This window comes from Quercus suber, unplaced genomic scaffold, assembly GCF_002906115.3.
Source record: "Quercus suber isolate HL8 unplaced genomic scaffold, Cork oak 2.0 scaffold_243, whole genome shotgun sequence".
NCBI lineage: Eukaryota > Viridiplantae > Streptophyta > Magnoliopsida > Fagales > Fagaceae > Quercus > Quercus suber.
In genome coordinates this window covers 96,940-116,417 of record NW_027069700.1, presented here as the reverse complement: position 1 = coordinate 116,417, position 19,478 = coordinate 96,940, and the positions used below count along the sequence as shown (strand labels likewise).

General features: G+C 36.1%; 1 protein-coding gene and 1 long non-coding RNA gene across 2 annotated transcripts; one reads left to right on the top strand and one right to left on the bottom strand.

Annotated features, from left to right (window-relative positions):
- Nucleotides 1-13,985: 13,985 nt before the first annotated feature.
- On the bottom strand, nt 13,986-15,048 carry LOC136070567 (uncharacterized). The gene is made up of 2 exons (XR_010631796.1): nt 14,598-15,048; nt 13,986-14,445 (listed from the first exon to the last, which is right to left on the bottom strand). It is a non-coding gene; the product is annotated as an uncharacterized LOC136070567 (long non-coding RNA).
- Nucleotides 15,049-15,207: 159 nt separating this feature from the next.
- Nucleotides 15,208-18,467, top strand: LOC136070581 (pentatricopeptide repeat-containing protein At5g48730, chloroplastic-like). The gene is given in 7 exon segments (XM_065780702.1): nt 15,208-15,227; nt 16,014-16,104; nt 16,808-16,922; nt 16,925-17,017; nt 17,020-17,212; nt 17,607-17,703; nt 17,706-18,467. Coding segments are annotated over 7 exon segments (1,233 nt in total). The 3' UTR covers nt 18,330-18,467.
- Nucleotides 18,468-19,478: the final 1,011 nt, after the last annotated feature.

The following is a 19,478-nucleotide window of genomic DNA, read 5'->3' as shown; positions in this document are numbered from 1 at the left end:
ACAATAATCCCACCTAAATACAGGATTACTAAGTGCTTAAATTACAAGCAAATTGGCACGAAATAAAACCAACAAGATAGTTGATAAATTTCAACCTTGCATTTACTCAATCATGCATTAGCAAACATTAATCTTGACTCCAAAATAAAATAGAACCTATGATTATTATTATTAACCCTCATTTGTGGACTAGAAATGTACGTAAGAGCAATACTCAAATAAGAAAGAAATGTCAAATTCAATAGAATATTCAAAATTGACTAATAAAGCCCACAATAACTTCACGCGTTTTGTTAAAATATATGTGAATGGACTTTTCCATTTTAAGTTTTCATTTCTAATTTGTGTTTTTTTTTTTTTTTTTTTATAGGCTAATTTTTTTCTTATTGAAAATTTGAAGGTTATTCAAAAAGCAAAATCATCATTTTTTTTTTGGTATTATTAATTTTTTTTTTTTTTTTTTTTTTTTTTTATCGGCTAATTTTTTTTCTTATTGAAAAATTGAAGGTTATTCAAAAGGCAAAATCATCATTTTTTTTTTTGTATTATTATTATTTTTTATGTCCTCTTTGTTTTGCATGTATTAGGAGCATGAAATAAAAGAATTGAAAATTAATTAGTTGCTTCAAATGCAGATCCTCTATCTCAAAGTTCCTATCCCAATTCATGCTCCACTACTTAACGGATAACACACGTCTATTTTTTCTTTTCTATTCTTAATACATTAACGTCTTTTTAAGTTTTAAGTCTTACACCACCGCGCACCCTTGGCGCGATAGTCGGGATTTAAGTCTCTAAGAGAGAACTTCACACACATATACATTTAAATTAGGCTAAAGTAAAATTTCTATTTTGTATCTATTGATGTCCATTTTTGATAAAAGGCCCAATAGCAGAAGAAGCTCAACAATAAGGGAAGTGAAAGAAAGAAGAAATATGAATGGTAAAAAAAAGTTAGTATACTCAATGGGCCAACATGGCAGAAATAACAGCCTGCAAGCCCATGAGAAGAGTAAGAGGTAAAAATGAAGTAAGTGGGCCGAGGAAGCCCAAGAAAAGAGGTAGCAAGCCCAATGGGCTAACATGGCAAGAATAATAGCCAGCAAGCCCATGGGAAGAATAAAAGGTAAAGATGAAGTAAGTGAGCCAAGGAAGCCCAAGAAAAGTGTTGAGAAATTTAAACCCGGTTGATAGAATTAATAAGTTTTAAACTCAAACTGTTAATTAGATTTATTATGAATAAAACTTGTTAAAGCAAACAAATATCAATATCATGTCAAAATCATGTAGCGGAAAAATGAATAAGGCAAGATATGATGACCCAAGAAAACTAATGAAACCAACCAGCAATTTCAGAGTAAAAAACCTAGGGAGAAACCTTCCCGAAAAGCAATCCACTATAATAAAGAGAAGTTTCAAATTTAGTACAAAACCTTTGTCCCTAGACTCTATAATCCTCGTAGATGAACTTACAATAGAAACCTTCTACCGTTTCAGAACCTCTGAACTCTTCAATATATGAATGCCACCCTTTTTGTTGCATGAATCTCAATACGTGACTAACCAATTTACGCGGATCCCAATACGCGACTTAATCACCAACTTGAAGAAGAAGAAGTTGGCTACAAAGTTCTTCACTTCATCAACAATGAAGATCAAGAAGCACTTGGTTACAAAACGGATAAAATAGGTAACTAATTTTTTTTTTTCTAACTATCTAGTTAGTAGTTAAGGTTTTGAAACTATACTTTGACATTTCGAGTCTAAGAGACTCGATTTAGGGTCTACAAAACGAGTTTTTGGGACTTGATTTTTATAGGTTGTTCACGTCTGATGTGGCATTTTTTCCACGTGGTGCACACATGAAAATCGAGTCTCTAAGACTCAATTTGTAAATCAAAATAATTTATAAAAATTTTAAGATGTATAAGCTAAAACACCCAAAAGAAATATAGATCAGAGAGAAAATATAGATCAGAGAGAGAGAGAAAGAAGCTGAAACACCCCAAAAAAATACCCATCAAAGAGAAAATACAGATCAGAGAGAGAGAGAGAAAGACTCGCGCGACCCGGGCTGCGTATGACCTGGGTCGCGCGGCCAGGACTACACGCGACTCGAGCTGCGCGCAGCCTAGGTTGCAAGGCCGGGGCTGCGCACGGCCTGGGTACGCCCCCGCAGCCTGAGTACGCCAACGCTGATCTCCACCCCACACCCAAACACCGATCTCGCATTCCTCTCCGTTCAATCACACAGCCAACAACGATCTAGGTTCAATCGCACAACCCACGACGATCTCAGTTTGGGTCTCTAGATTCTTTGGATTTGGCGAACAACCCGGCGAGGTGAGGTGAGATCATTCAATTTTGGGTCTCAGTGTAGGTTCAAAAAGGGTCTCTGATCTAATCTGATTCTTTCTCTCTTCAAGTTCATTGTGTTGGGATTGCTCTATTTATGGGATTGCTTCAATTTTTTTTTGGGTATTTCTGGGAAGACTTGAGACTTATAAAATGTTTGGTTTACAAATCGAGTCTTAGAGACTCGATTTCCATGTGTGTACTACGTGGAAAAAATTCCACATCAGACGTGAACAACTCATGAAAATCGAGTCCCAAAAACTCGACTTATAGACCCTAAATCGAGTCTCTTAGACTCGAAATGCTAGTAAAAAATATAGTTTCAAAACCTTAACTACTAACTTGATAGTTAGAAAAAAAAAAAAAATAGTTACCTATTTTATCCGTTACAAAACCCTATGACGCAAAGACGCAGTAGCTTCTTTCAAAGAGAATAAGGCATCGGTCACCTTTTGCTTATGTTCTCCTTGTATTCTCTTATGTGACGGCCTCTAAAATAAACCTTATATAGGTCTAGGGTTGTGAGAAAAGAAACCCTACACAAATATAAAAGCCTAGCCCAAAAATCAGATCTAAAAATTTTGATTTCCCGTAACCTCGATAGAGAGCAGGTGTCGAGGAAGTGTTGAGCTTTAATGAGGCTCGACAGATACAACTATCGAGGAGGTATCGAGGAGACAGAAACTTTTTCAATCGATCTACCAGGTGTCCAGAAGGTGTCAAGATTGCGATAAGGAAAAAGCTTAAGAAGCTCGATAGATAGCTAGCTGTCAAGAGGTGTCGAGCAGCTATGAAGCTATCTGTCCACAGGTGTCGAGCAGCTATGAAGCTATCTGTCCACAGGTGTCGAGCATCTATCAAGCTATCTGTCCACAGGTGTCGAGCAATCTCTCCAGCTTTATTGAACAACTTTTATTCACTTGTTTCTTGGTCCAATCTTCATGGCTTTAATACTAGACTTGAACAATATGTTTCTTGAAGTATTAAACACATCTTAGATCTACTCAAATACAAGTAAAATGCGTTTTGTCAAAGGATTAGCCAATTACACAAAATATGTCCTTAACAAAAAGAGGTAGCAAGCCCAATGGGCTAACATGGCAGGAATAACATCTAGCAGGCCCATGGGAAGAATATGAGGTAAAGATGAGGTAAGCATGAGAAGAATAAGAGGTAAAGATAAAGTGAGTGAGTAAGGGAAGCACATGAAAAGAGGTAGCAAGCCCAATGGGTCAACATGGCAAGAATAACAGCTAACAGGCCTATAGAAAGAATAAGAAGTAAAGATGAGGTAAATGGGCCAAAGAAGCCCAAGGAAAGAGGTAGTAAGCCCAATGGGCCAACATGGCCAACAGGCCCACGGAAAGGAAGAGGAATGTTAGGAATAGGAACCCAATGGGCTATACAGGCAGAGGCCCCTGTTTGGACAATGACCATTCCAAGATGGGACAAAAAAGGTAACGCAATCCCAAAAGCCCACACATTCCTCACGCCACAGAAGACAAACATTACCCAGTACGTGTAGTAGAAGAGTATGATGCAACAGCGACAGAAATAGTGTGGGAATGAAAGAAGACCAACGCAAATGGTAGTGGCACTCACACAAGACCCAAGAAACCACCCACGTGCATCCAACCAATACATGGGAGGTGGGCCCTCAGTCAAGGGATTCAAGGGGCGTGGTTTGGTAGTAGGGAGAAAAGAGTTCTATTCTGGGTTCTTATCGAGACTCCTTTCAGGGAAATGCTTTATTGGGATGGCATTTCTCCCAAAAGAGGTAAACACAGGCTGAGACCACTTAATTCATGCCATAGGGGTAGGTGTAGAGAGCCCTTAACCCTTATTCGCTGAGGGGAGGCAAGGTAGTGAATGGGAGAGAAACAAAACAAGAACTTTTGTCTGGAAATGGAGAGTGGTGTGGCGAGCACACTCTGAGCAAAGGTAATGGCTGGGCAACCAACAAGTTAGTGGGTAGTCCTGGAGAGATACCCACAAGAAACCAAAAGTGGTTGGCATAGCCTTGGGGACAAATGGGAGAAAACCCATAAATTTAAGCAAGTATAAAAGGAATAGAGGTAACCATGAACAGGGACATGAGGAGAGAGTGGCAAGTGGTAAATGGAGAAAAAAAGCACATAGAAAGAAAAGAGAAATGAAACCTAACAAAAAAAAATCAAGTGGTAAGGCAGAGAAAGTTATGGCAGAAATATGGCATGCATCAATAGATCGACTTTTCTCTCCCCATGACATTCCCACTCTCTTTGACCCATAATCCAGAACTCAAAACCATTTAGGCCCTCTTCCTAGCACAAGTAAGTTCTATAGCGGAAACCTACATTGAGGTTACCTACATTAGGGATTGTCTCCCTTTTTGGACCCATTCTTGCTAAGCAGCCGAGCCCAAGATTAGGGAAAGCGAGGCTATCCTCATTGCACTACTGGGCGTCTTGTGGCAGTCCCCTTTTGGTTTATGTTAACAGTACTAATGTTACTAGTTTTGTGCTAGCATTACAAATCCTATTGTAGTGTTTATCTTCTTTTCCTATTTGCTATATCAGTTGTTCTGCTGTAACTCTGTTTATTTTACTTATGGTGTTAGTTGCCTACCATGACTCCATTTAACATGTTATACTCCATTTAACATGTTATACTTTAACATGTTTATTTCTGCTGTAACAGCTATCAAGCCATGACTACACCTCACATTCAGTCTAAGGTGCCCTCAACAGCTTATCTCGACATTGGGTGAGCCCAACTCGTGCACAAGCTGGCCTATTGTGCAACCCAAACTAGGCCAGTCACAACTCCCTTACTACAGACTCGTGGGGCATAATACGGCAGAAGGGCCAAGGCCCAAACATGCAAAAAAATAAAAAAAATAAAAGACACAAGCCATCTAACCCATCTAGGCTGCATTGGGGAGGAAAATGAGCGGCAGTGGAGCGGAAGGCGTGGCTTGGCATAGTGAACGCCGATTCTCCGCCGGCCTATGTCCTTCAATCAACGATGGAGCAAGCAAGATCTCTCGCTTGTTCTTTCTCTCTCTACCTCTTTCTCTATTTCTTATCACAGAGACAGCTAGAGAATGATCAAGTAAAAAAAAAAAGAGAAAGAGCTGGAGAGAGAGAGAGAGAGAGAGAGAGAGAGAGAGAGAGAGAGAGAGAGAGGACCACTCTCTTTGACCCATAATCTAGAACTCAAAACCATTTAGGCCCTCTTCCTAGCACAAGTAAGTTCTATAGCACAAGGACATGAGGAGAGAGTGGCAAGTGGTAAATGGAGAAAAAAAGCACATAGAGAGAAAAGAGAAATGAAACCTAACAAAAAAAAAAATCAAGTGGTAAGGCAGAGAAAGTTATGGCAGAAATAGGGCATGCATCAATAGATCGACTTTTCTCTCCCCATGACATTCCCACTCTCTTTGACCCATAATCTAGAACTCAAAACCATTTAGGCCCTCTTCCTAGCACAAGTAAGTTCTATAGCGGAAACCTACATTGAGGTTACCTACATTAGGGATTGTCTCCCTTTTTGGACCCATTGCTGCTAAGCAGCCGAGCCCAAGATTAGGGAAAGTGAGGCTATCCTCATTGCACTACTGGGCGTCTTATAGCAGTCCCCTTTTGGTTTATGTTAACAGTACTAATGTTACTAGTTTTGTGCTAGCATTACAAATCCTATTGTAGTGTTTATCTTCTTTTCCTATTTGCTATATCAGTTGTTCTGCTGTAACTCTGTTTATTTTACTTATGGTGTTAGTTGCCTACCATGACTCCATTTAACATGTTATACTCCATTTAACATGTTATACTTTAACATGTTTATTTCTGCTGTAACAGCTATCAAGCCATGACTACACCTCACATTTAGTCTAAGGTGCCCTCAACAGCTTATCTCGACATTGGGTGAGCCTAACTTGTGCACAAGCTGGCCTATTGTGCAACCCAAACTAGGCCAGTCACAACTCCCTTACTACAGACTCATGGGGCATAATACGACAGAAGGGCCAAGGCCCAAACATGCAAAAAAAAATAAAAAAAAATAAAAGACACAAGCCATCTAACCCATCTAGGCTGCATTGGGGAGGAAAATGAGCGGCAGTGGAGCGGAAGGTGCGGCTTGGCATAGTGAACGCCGATTCTCCGCCAACCTATGTCCTTCAATCAACGATGGAGCAAGCAAGATCTCTCGCTTGTTCTTTCTCTCTCTACCTCTTTCTCTATTTCTTATCACAGAGAGAGCTAGAGAATGATCAAGTAAAAAAAAAAAAAAAGAGAAAGAGCTGGAGAGAGAAAGAGAGAGAGAGGTTCTAGAATCAAGTAGAAAAAGAAAAAGAAGTAGAGAAAAAAAGGGGAGGATGGAGATAGGAGTGGGTATACGTGTGTGGTGGAGGAAAAACAAGAGAAGAAAAAAAAATGAATGTATGAAAGAAGGGAAAATAATATAAAGAATAAGAAATTACAATTCAAAAATGCTACCACAATATTTTCACAATAAATTTTAAGTAACATATTGTTATTAGCTAATATTGGTGAGTAAAAAAATAATTTCAGTGGTGGGTTCAAATTAGAACTAGTAACAACTTTCCATATAAGATTTTGTTATGATTCTTGTGAAAGTATTGCAAAAAATACTGTGGACGTAACACTTTTTGTTGAAAAATATAATTGTTGAGAATGAATAGAGGAAGAATAAATAAAGATTAAAAAAGAATAAAGAATGAACGAAAAAAATAATATTTAAATGAGATAAAGAAAGGATAGAGAATCTATTAGAATGTATATTTGAAAAAGTTCGTAGATAAAAGGTAAATGTCACTATTCACTATTCAAATAATATAAAAATTTGGATAAACTGCTGGAGATGCTCTTACTTACTATCACACACAACTTTGAATAATCTTCCAAACGTGTTAACAGAAAGTTATATACATAGACTCTTCTAAACACCAAACTGGACTGAGACTTTATTTTCTTCTTTTTCCCCCCATAAACTTGTATCTCTGGAAAATCTATCATCTTTAATTTACAAATTTCAACTATAAATTTAATTTCTACCACATTGGTTCTTCAAAAAAAAGTGAGAACCTAAATCGTTTTTAGAGACCATGGGAGAAGAAGCTACAGATGATCAAACCCCATTTTTTCAAACTTAACCAGCTCATAAGCATCCTCTCTAGTGAACTGGTTTGGTTTCAGTTCACCCTTTAATTAACCCATTATGGTGGGCCTTTTGTGATTTTGGGCTGGATTGCCTCCTGCTGTACTGAGGCCTAAGTTTTCTAGATAGGAGAGTTAGGATCGGTCTAATTGCAACTCACCTTGGGCCAGCTTGTGCACAAACTATGCCCTTTTTGCTGAAACTTTAGTCACATGCCTATGGCAGGCGAAGCTGTTACAGAAGAGTTATGGCAGACAAATACAATATGAGAATAATAACAGCAATATGCTTCCCGTTAGACAAAAAAAATAAGAAATCCTTAGGTAAAGTAGGGAAAAGAATGATATAGCAACAAGAAACACATTATAAGTGAAATTGTAAAGGCAAGAGAGGAAATAATTATGATAAATAATAAAATCAAAAGGAAAAGATTAGTCTGCCATGTTTAATTATGTTATAGGACTAAGACCAAGGAAGGAACCATTTCCTCAACGCGGGTAACCTCGCAGGAGGATCTTGCTATAAAAATTATCCACTTTGAGGGAACGAGCCTGAATGGCTTATGCCTAAATAAATCCTTTTTTTCCTTAACAGAGGGAAGGATTTTAGAGGGAGAGAAGGAAGTAGCCTATTAGTACATGTCTGCCATTTTTACACTCTCTATTTCTCTTCCTAATTCTCTTTCTCTGTCTCTCAGTTTTATTACTTTGATTCTTTACCACTCTTTTCTTTCTTTCTTAGTGCTCGCTCGTGCGGTGTTATGGTGATGGTGGTGCTGTAATTCTCTCTAGTGGTTGTTACCGTTTTCCACTTTCTCTCACTATTCACGACAAGGATCTTTTATATACTGCCTATTGTGAATGGTTTTTTACCATTTTATCCTTTAACTACTTTTTTCTGGATGTGGATGTCCCTCACAGCCACCCACTGGGTTGTCACCTGCCAAGCCACCACCACTTACCTGTGTTGGCCGTGCCACTCCCTATTACTAGGAAAAAAAAAACTGTTTGTTTGCTTGTTCATCGTAACATTCTTATCCACCACGGTGTGAGTATTCTCTCTTACTATCCCTCGTGGTATGCACCTAGTGGTTCCAATTCATCCTTCCCTATTTTGGGTGGCATTTCATCCCAGCAGGACAATTCCCTTAAAAAGTTTGAGCAAGAACCCAAGAATAGGCTTTACCTTCTCTCAACTGCCAAACCATACCTTCTTTTACCTCTGACCCATGATCCACCACTCCGATATTGGCTGGGTACAGATTGGTGGTGCCTAGTCATTATGCATGATCCACTTTCGTGTATGTCCAAAGCTTGTCTGCTACTCATGTGTTTGCCATAGACTGGAGGCTCATCTGTGCATTCTGCCGCTCATTAATCCTAGGCCCATTTCCAACTCTATATTCTTATGGGCTTTTACTAATTCTTTTGAGTTTCCTTGGCCCAATTACCACATCCTTCATCCTTGGGGTTCATGGGCTTTCCATCAACCTTTTACTTTCTTACTTTGAACCTACCGTGACCCATTCTTACTTTTCTACATCACATAATGCCCATGGGTTTGCTTTCCTCAAGACCCACTTGTTTATTTTATAGGCTTGCGGCCCATTATTCCTGCCATTCGGGCTTAGCTAACTCCTTCCTGCCTGTATTGTTGGGCTTCTTCCTGCTGTTGGGCTTTTCGAAAATGAGCATCAACACCCATATTTAGTTCTTTTGTTTTATTTTCAATTAATATGGTGACTATCATAAATTGCTTTGAAAGAACAAAGATTCAATGAGTTGCAAATTCCAATGAGTTGCTAATTCAATTTTTTTTTTCTTTCTTTCTTTCTTTTTACATAGTTTTCATGATCCATACGATAATGAGAGAATCACAGCATGGTATAGGAATTAAAGTCACAAGCAATCGGCAGTTTTGGTGCATTTACCTGCGAAATTAATTATCAAATGAGGTACGTAGTTGCATGCTAGTACTTATAGAATGACGTACCACAATTATTGGCAAAAGAATAAAAACTAACTTACATCATAAAGCCTCCAAAAGAAGAAATTAGAGAACAATTTTGAAGTGTAATCCATTTTATTAATAGTAATATATCATAAGTGCGTATCTTAAGCACTGGAATGAAACAAACTTGATCGGTTTATTCCACCTCTTTCCAAGGCCTATAATAGCATTTCTTTGTGCCATTTTCTTCTGATTATATGGATATACTGCACTAGCACCACCAGCCCTCAACCATGTCTTCTTCAACTTCATCACATGCACTTGGAAGTCCTTGGATGCAATTTTGTCATTATGGAAAATAGGCACCAGTGAAAACAAAGGGAGGAGGTTTTGGGTGTGTGAAAAATATGGGGTATTGTGCTAATCGAAAAGCATTTTCTATCATCTTTTTCATAACGGTCTATGTGTCAAGTTGTTATTGAAGAAAATAAGAAAAGCTTGTATATGTAACAATGGCAGAAGAGGAGAGAGAGAGAGAGAGAGAGTGAGACTGAAAAATTACTGAATTGTATTGCAACACTAACTAACTAATACATAATGTGATAAGCTTAGCCTAATCTAACAAACAAACTGTAATTCTATAATAATAGGAATTAGTTACACAGATTATCAACACGTGATTAATGTGCAAAATACAGAGAAAATATCTGAAAATATCTAAAGTCTTCATCACTGAGCTACGCGGACAAGGAGGAGGAAGAACTCAGTAATGTATAATTGCAACCTTTGAAACGACGTCACGTTGGATGAAGACTTTAGCTCACATGTCGATCCTTAGGCAAAACGTCACCATATTCATTAATGAAATACGGTGCCGTTTTGTGTAAGCTTTGTGACCTGTAAATGACCGTTGAAAACTAGCGGTTGGCATCAATCTCTTCTATTATTCTATCATCCCCTCAAAACCTTGGGCATAGCAGTGCACAAGATTTTGGAACTCAGAAATTGAAAACGAAAAGAGGGCAAACTCTTGGTGAAGATATCAGCCAAATTATCATCAATAGAAATATATTTGACTTGAAGATCACAACGAAGGACACGCACTTGAATGAAATGGTAATCGATCTCGGTGTGTTTTACAGAGTGTGGAAGACAGGATTGGAAGCAATGGCTAACGCAGACACGTTATCACACCAGAGCTTAGGGGCAGTGGTAAGAAAAATTCCTAAATCCTTCAAAATTTGCCTAAGCTAGCACAACTCAACAGCTGTGGAGGTAAAGCTTGATACTCTGACTTAGTAGAGGATCAAGAGACCGTGGCCTACTTTTTAGTACTCCAAGTGGTTGGATTATAGCCCAAATAAACCAAGAAACCAGAAGCAGACTTCCTATCTCTGGGTCTCCAGCCTAATCCGAGTCTGAGAAGGCAAAGAGATGAAGGGGACCAGGCCTAAGACGAATGCCATAGTTTTAAGTGCCACTAAGATATCTCAAATTTTGTTTTGCAGCAAAAAAGTGTACATCAATAGCGTCATGCCCCGAACCCAACTCTAAAGATAGGTACGTAACAACTGCCGCACGCTTATAAATAAACACTCTATAAGAGTGCAAGGCCTTCTTAGCAACTAAAATTTATTCTCAAAAATTAAATCAAATAAATTCAAAATACCTCAACAATTTCTTTATGAATAGATCTCCAATAATATAATAAGAACGAAATCCAAACCTCACGTACATAATGCCAATTGGCCAATAAATATAAAACTATTAAAAGACCATCCAATCCCAAAATCACTAAACTTCTTTTTCTACTCACAACACAACATCAAAACTTCCAAAACTTGCTATTCTCCACAATCTGAAATTGGAGGGGAAAAAGGGGTGAGTTAACAACTCAATAAGTAACCAAAATCCTAATAAGTTCTATCAAGCAATAAATCTGTAAAGTAAGAAGATGTAGTATGAGTCTTCAAAAGTTATAATATACTATGAGTTTTCAAAAATAACTAAAGAAGTTTCAGTCTTAAAATAATAAGTTGCAAATAGATCACATACTTTTCTGACAAATATATCATATATGGTTTAGAAAGTAGTCAGTTTTCCATATATCAAAACTACAATTTACAAGATGTTCCAAAAAGATACATAAGCAGTTTTAATAACTCAAAATAGTTCAAATACTCAAACATTTCCAAAATCATATATGTAGTTTTAAGGACTCAAAACAGTTCAAATATTCAAACGTAATTCATATTCTTAATAATCTTATGACTATCTCACGCTATATCCCCGTGACTGGGCATCAGAGTACCAATGAATAACTCTCATTGGCTAAGTATCAAAGTAACAATAAATAACCCCCATTGATTTGGGTATCAAAATACCAATGAATAACTCCTATTGGCTAGGCATCAAAGTACCAATGAATAACCCTCATTGGTTTGGGTATCAGAATACCAATGAATAACCCTCATTGACTAGGTATCAGAGTACCAATGAATAACCCCCATTGGTTATGTATCAGAATAAATTCATAGTCAGATTGTTCATAATCATATATATGAAATCATAGTTTCTAACAAAAATATATCTTATTCAAATATATATATATATATATATATAATCATATATTCAATATTATTCTAACAAAAATATATCTTATTCAAATATATATATATATATATATATAATCATATATTCAATATTCAAATCTATTTATGATATTTCTATAATTCTTTACTTTAAATCAATATAACTAAAAAAACAGTCAAATAAAATAAATCTTATATTCAATACTCATGTATATTTGTGAAAATTATTTATTCTTTATTTCAAATCAGTATAGCTAAAAACAATTAAATAAAATATATCATATATTCAGTAATCAGATATATCTGTGATAATTTTTTACTTGAAATCAGTAATATAATAGAAATAAAATTGTAACAACTGTAAACAATTTTCAGTAATTAAAATACACAAAATAAAACCAACTAGGATAAAGTTACTTACCTCCAAAAGTCATATCAAAAGGAACTTCTCCCTAACACTTCTTCTAAAATTCTTAGATATCACCTAAAACAATTTTCAAGCACTATACTCAATAATAAAATAATTCAAGAAAAATTTATAACGATACCCAATAGACTATTAAAAATATCCCATAATTTTCCCCTATTATTTCAATGCAAAAAATCCACATAATCACCATATATTTATTCTTTACTTTCTGCCACTAATAATACCCTAGGATAAGACCTATAGGTAAAAGTCACTTGTAAAAGAAGCGCAACGCGTAGACTACTCTTCAGGTACATGATTTTTTTTTTTTTTTTTTTTCTACCACCTGCCTCTATTATCATCTTTTGAGATGTGGACAACTCTAAGTACAAGCTAGGCCATGTGCCTTACGGAACAACCATTATTATTATTATTTTTTTTTTTTTTTTTTAACTTGTCAAACCTCAACTCATCAAATCGGTACTATTCCGGCTGTGCAGAAACTTGACCATTATGCCCAAAAGTTTATAGCCTCTATCTTCGCATAACACAACAAAACTATAGAGAAAGATTAAATCTCAGAACCTAGAAAAGTATGTAGGTACATCGTCCAGTTCATTGAAAAATAAAACTAAACTTTTCTTCATATGCATCGTTCAAACTCTTGAATATTTAAATAGTTTCACTGCTAGCCAAAATGCCCACATAAAAAATACTTCAATTCTAAATAAAACTTAGGTTTGGCAAGAAAGAAATTTTTTAAGCTCTTACCTCAATTGTGCAGTCAAACCTTCTCTACTTGAGTAATTTGAGTAGTCTCCTCTCTCAAAATATCTCTCCATATACGTTGACATAATAAGCTTATATATAACTAGGGTTTCAAATTCATTGAAGATGTACCAATTGACAAAGTAGTGACAGTGGAAAAAGGAAATTCAAATTCGTTGAAGAGTGCATGTATAGAAATGAAAATTCTGTGTGATTTAGGCTCAAGACAAATATATCCCTTAGAAGAAGTAGGATATCCCAGAAACACACAAGGTTTGGTGTGGGGTTGTAATTTGTGAGTATTATAAGGTCTGAGAAGAAGAAAACAGGTGCAACCAAAAATTCTAAGGTGAGTGAGATCAGGCCTGGATTTGTATAAGGCTTCCCAATGTGATATATGATTTAATGTAGGTGTGGGAAGTTTGTTTATTATGTGTTGCTGCAGAAACAACATATGACCAATAGGAGAGTGGGAGAGCAGAATGTGAAAGCATAGTAAGAGTACATTCAATAAGATGTCTACACTTTCTTTCGGCTAAACCATTTTTTTAAGGAGTGTAAGGGCAAGAAAGTTGATGGAAAATGCCATATGTGGAATAGAAATCATTGAAGGCTTTAGATGTGAATTCACCACTACAATCAGTTCTAAAAATCTTGATTTTGTGATCATAGCGATTTTCAACAATGGCTTTAAAATATTTGAAAATATTGAACACATCAGACTTGAATTTAAGAAGATAAAGCCAAGGGAATTTTGTAAAATCATCAACAAACACTACATAATACTTGTAGTCATTGATAGGGGGTAACTGGAGCAGGGCCCCATACATCACTATGCACCAATTCTAAACGTCTAGAAGATTGAAAAGTAGACTCCTTGAAAGGAATTTAATGCATTTTGCCACAGAGGCAGTGTCTGCAGTGTGATACAATAGAATTTTGTTTTGTTACATCTCTATCAAAGGAAGTTTTATTGGATACAAGAGAAGACAAAGATGAGCTAAGAATTTCATCACTAGGATGTCCTAGCCTATGATGCCATAGCAACCATTTATTAGATTTTTGAATAGTGAAGGCAGGATAAAAAGATTGAGGATGACATGAAGCAGATAGAACAAGAGCAGCAGATGAAGCTTGGAATGACTTGGTGTAGATTGGATAGAGTCCATTCTTACTCAAGCCCTTGTAAAGGATTTTCCCCGTAGAAATATCCTGGATATGAAATTTGTATGCATCAAAATAACACGAACAGTTATTATAGAGACAAATTTTGTGAACAGACAACAAATTGGATGCAATTCTAGGTACATGAAGGACATTTCTAAGCTGAAATTTATGAAATTTGGTGCTGAGAGTAGAATTACCAATATAGTTGATTGGTAAGGATTGACCTTTCCCAACTGCTATACGATTTGGACCTTTGTACTGAGATTAGATTGACAATTTGTTGAGATTAATAGTAATGTGGTCAGAAGCTTCTGAATTAGTGAGCCAAGGACCAAAATTACCAATGATGACAGTGTTTGATGCAGTAGCCATTGCAGTCAGTTTTGTTGGTGGATTTTTTCCTTGAAATGCAAAATCCATCCTATGATAGCAATCACTGGCCAAATGTCCTATTTTGCCACAAATCTAGCACTGAAGACAAGTATATACTCCTTTCTGATTCTGTAACTGATGTTGTGATGAGAAATTATTGTTGTTAAAGAAGGATCCAAAATTGTCGCCATTGTTGCTATGAGATTGTGGATGTAGTGTGAAGCTATTAGATCTACCACCACCACCTCTTCCTCTACTAGAATTGTTCCTTCCTCTTCCTCTTGCTTATCCATAACTGAGATACATGTTTGATTGAGAGTTGCCTCCATTTGGCTTAGTATTGGAAGCAAACATTGCATGAGTATGTGGGATTGAATCTGAGTTGTCCATCATAGCTTGTTCTTTCACTTTGTAACATGGTTGACAACTGCTCATATGAAATTGGATCACTCCTGGTACGAATTGCAGAGAAAAAATGTGCAAATTTCTTAGGAAGGCNTTATGTAATTGTACCTAATTTTGCCCTTTAGTAAAAATAAGTAATGTGACATTTTGGATACCGCTTAAAAAAGAGTTAAACCATACAAAGGGGATGGCTATTAAAATCAGAATTCTACATTGGAATAGGAAGAATTTCTTGTTGATTGGATCGAGAATCATAAAACCCATTTCCCATTAGAAAAAAAACAAAAGCTGAAGAATCACAAAAAATGATAAATATATATAAAAGGATAACTAGTAAAAAGAAATTGCCATAATGCAACTTTTATGTTCTACGTATTTAATAATTAAAGGAATCGAATATTATAAATTTTCTCAACACAAATTTAAAATTGATTTTTTAAATAGTAATAATATATATATATTTATTATTTATTATATTATAAAAATTGGCCGTTGAAAAACATTACTTTTGTATTCTTTTCTCCACCCAAAAAAAAAAAAAATCTTAAATAGAGAGAAACTTTTTTATTAATTATTAATTCGATCCATCTTTTAAAAAATTAAAGGTCCTGTTTGGTTGTAGGTGCATTTCATACTAGTTAGGGGCTGGGGTCTTCTTACACCAGTCAAGGATTTAAGAGACCTTATTTTTGGTACATTAATTTACCTACAACCAAACAGGACTTTTAAATTTCTTTAAAATGATGGTACTTTTCTTCTTTCGAATTGTACCGAGAGAAGTGAGAAATAGAACTTTCGAAAGGCTTTTTATTTTTTTCCCTCTATCTTCCTCTCAGTTATTTTGCATTAATAAGATCACAAACCAGGACTGTTCTTGAAGCCCTTCACAAGAAAATAAAAGCTTTGCGTCCTGACTCTGCTCTCAAGGCCGTCTATTTCACTTTCAAACTCTATATATTTTTTGGAAAATATGTTTCTTTACTTTTGGACTTTGGAGTTCAATTTGATTTCGGTTTGGGTAAGTGGGTTCTGTTTGTTTGCTAAGAAAATGAATTCTAAGTACGTCTCCACTTTCTATTTGGTAACTCGGTTCTGTTTTTGTCGAGGATGTTTTCCATCAACAGGATAGGGAAAATTGAAGAATGAATGTTACTGGAAAATGAAAAATACAAGTGCGCCTGTAGAAAATATTTGAATTCTAAGTATGTTTGGATGCACTTTAATATTGCTGAAATCACTTTACAAATAAGGGAACCCATTAAAATAAGCTTAAAAAGCTAGAAGAAACTATTTTTGGGTTTGCCATGTGTTAATGGTTTCTTATTTTGGATGGTATTTTGCACAACAATCTAAAAGGGTTGTGCACAAAACTCTCCCTTTTGCAGAGCCTGGAAGAGGTGATTTGTTAGTCAGCCTTATGCCCTTTTTTTTTTCCTTCTTTTTTTTTGGGAGAGGCCGATTCCCAGACTTGAACCTGTGACATAGGAAGTTATCCTATCCATGCAGTGTTCATGCATGTTCAAAGCCACTTTTTGCGCAACAGTCAGAATTCTACAAATTAGAAGACAAGTAGTCTAATAGTCTTACCAGGGTTTCCTCTCATGATTATGGTTTCTTTTCTTATCTCCAGGTGTTTGAACTACTACGTGAGCAGCTGTGGTACAGGCCCAATTCTGGAGTGTACATTAAGCTGATTGGGATGCTTGGAATATGTAAGCAACCTCAAAAAGCTGATGAACTTTTCAAGCCATGATTGATGAAGGTTGTGTTGTGAACCATGAAGCATACACTGCTCCCTTATCTGCCTACAGTAGGAGTGGTCTCTTTGACAAAGCATTTTCCCCCTCGAGCAGATGAAGAATACTCCTGATTGTCAGCCTGATGTGCAGACTTACTCAATCCTCATAAAATCATGTTTAGAGTATTTTGCCTTTGACAAAGTGCAGGATCTGCTTTCTGACATGACAACTCAGGGAATCAGACCAAACACCGTCACATACAATACCCTAATTGATGCCTATGGGAAGGCCAGAAAGTACGTTGGCAATTTCTCCTCACTTTTTTATGAATTTTGTATGTACCATCTGGTTGCCAAGAAACTAAGGGAACCGAATTAATATAAATTTAAGTATATCAACCATCATCTGAGCATCAAGAAAGAGAGCAAGAAGGACTAAGCAGTATTAAAAAATGGTCTCTTTTCACTTTTCAGTTCTTTCTATTTCTTTAAATGGGCAGAGAAAAGGTGGATGGATAGCAGCCATCGCTTCCACTATTCCTATAAATTGCCCACTAAACCAAATTTGAGAATAGATGTTGGCTTCGTTTCAGTTCACTTTGTTTCCGTCTTATATTCTTTGCAACCAGATGGAGCTTGATATTATGCTTCACTCTCAGAGCAGTAATTTATTCTTTCTACTTCCTAAAAGGTTTTCAGAGATGGAATCAACCCTTGTGGAAATGCTCCATGAGAAGAACTGTGAACCTGATGTTTGGACCAAGAACTCCACGCTCAGAGCCTTTGGCCCGGTAGCAGCAGGCAAACAGAAACAATGGAGAAGTGCTATGAGAAATTTCAGAGTGCTGGGGTCCAACCAAACATTCGGACCTTCAATATTCTACTAGATTCCTATGGAAAAGCAGGAGAGTATGAGAAAATGAGTGCTGTGATGGAATACATGCAGAAATACCAATACTCTTGGACGATCGTTACCTACAATGTGGTGATAGATGCATTTGGGAAGGCTGGAGATTTAAAACAAATGGAATATTTGTTTAGGCTAATGCGGTCAGAGAGGATTAAGCCAAGCTGTGTTACACTTTGCTCGCTTGTAAGGGCTTATGGGCAAGCGGGTAAACCTAAAAAGATTGGTGGCGTTTTGCGTTTTATTGAGAATTCAGATGTAGTACTGGATACTGTGTTTTTCAATTGCCTGGTGGATGCTTATGGTAGGATGGGATGCTTTGCAGAGATGAAGGGAGTTCTTGACATGATGGAGCAGAAAGGATGTAAGCCTGATAAGATTACATATAGAACCATGATTAAAGCTTATTCAATCAATGGGATGACTAGCCATGTTAAGGAGCTCCAAAATCTGATTGTATATGCTGAAGGGACTCAATCATATATGGGGAAGCCCGACTTTCGATGAGGGAAGTTTAACAGGTCATTCCTCCCCGTGATGTATATACATATTCTTCGTTTAGTAGTGAATCTTATTTTTTACATCACATATTCTTTGTTTAGTAGTGAATCTTACTTTTGAATGTGTATATTTTTAAAATTCAAAAAAAAAAAAAAAAGAATCAATATCTTGTGATAATTTTGGTTTTTCAACTTGTCTTGCATCTGATATAATTCGATTCCTTTAATTATTAAATACGTAGAACATAAAAGTTGCATTATGGCAATTTCTTTTTACTAGTTATCCTTTTATATATATTTATCATTTTTTGTGATTCTTCAGCTTTTGTTTTTTTTCTAATGGGAAATGGGTTTTATGATTCTCGATCCAATCAACAAGAAATTCTTCCTATTCCAATGTAGAATTCTGATTTTAATAGCCATCCCCTTTGTATGGTTTAACTCTTTTTTAAGCGGTATCCAAAATGTCACATTACTTATTTTTACTAAAGGGCAAAATTAGGTACAATTACATAAAATGTTGTACCTTAGGTTTTTTAATTGAATTTAACTATGTGATTTTATTGACCTATAGTTTGCAGCTAAGTTTTATCCTTCACTAAAATATTCAATAATCATATTCACAAAAAAAAAAAAAAAAAAATGGGAGGGAGAGGGGGTAGAAAAGGGTACACAAAACTGATAGAATCCTTAAAGTTTTGAGTGTAAACCTTAACCCCTTTTAGAGTTGTTTTATGTATGAACCATTAAATATTTGTAAAAATAAATGGTGAGTTGCTCATGTGATGACACATCATATTTAGAGGTACATTTTCACATAAAATAGTACAGCCACATAGAGGTTTTGTGTTACACCCAAAAACCCCAAGAGGACTAAGTGTAACACAATTAACAATTTACAAATTAAACAATACTATACAGAGATTAAGTGAAACACTCAAAACCTCAAGAGAGTTTGTGTATATTTTTTTTTCTTACCTCTAAAATTATGGCTGTAACTCTTTTAACTTCATATAGTATTGTTGTTTACATGTAAACCGTTATACATCCACCAAACTAAGAAGGATAGTCTTTGAGTGCCGACCTATGTGCATTTGGTGCACTCAATTCAAGCCATATTACTAACAGTCACAATTCACTACCTGATAACTCACTT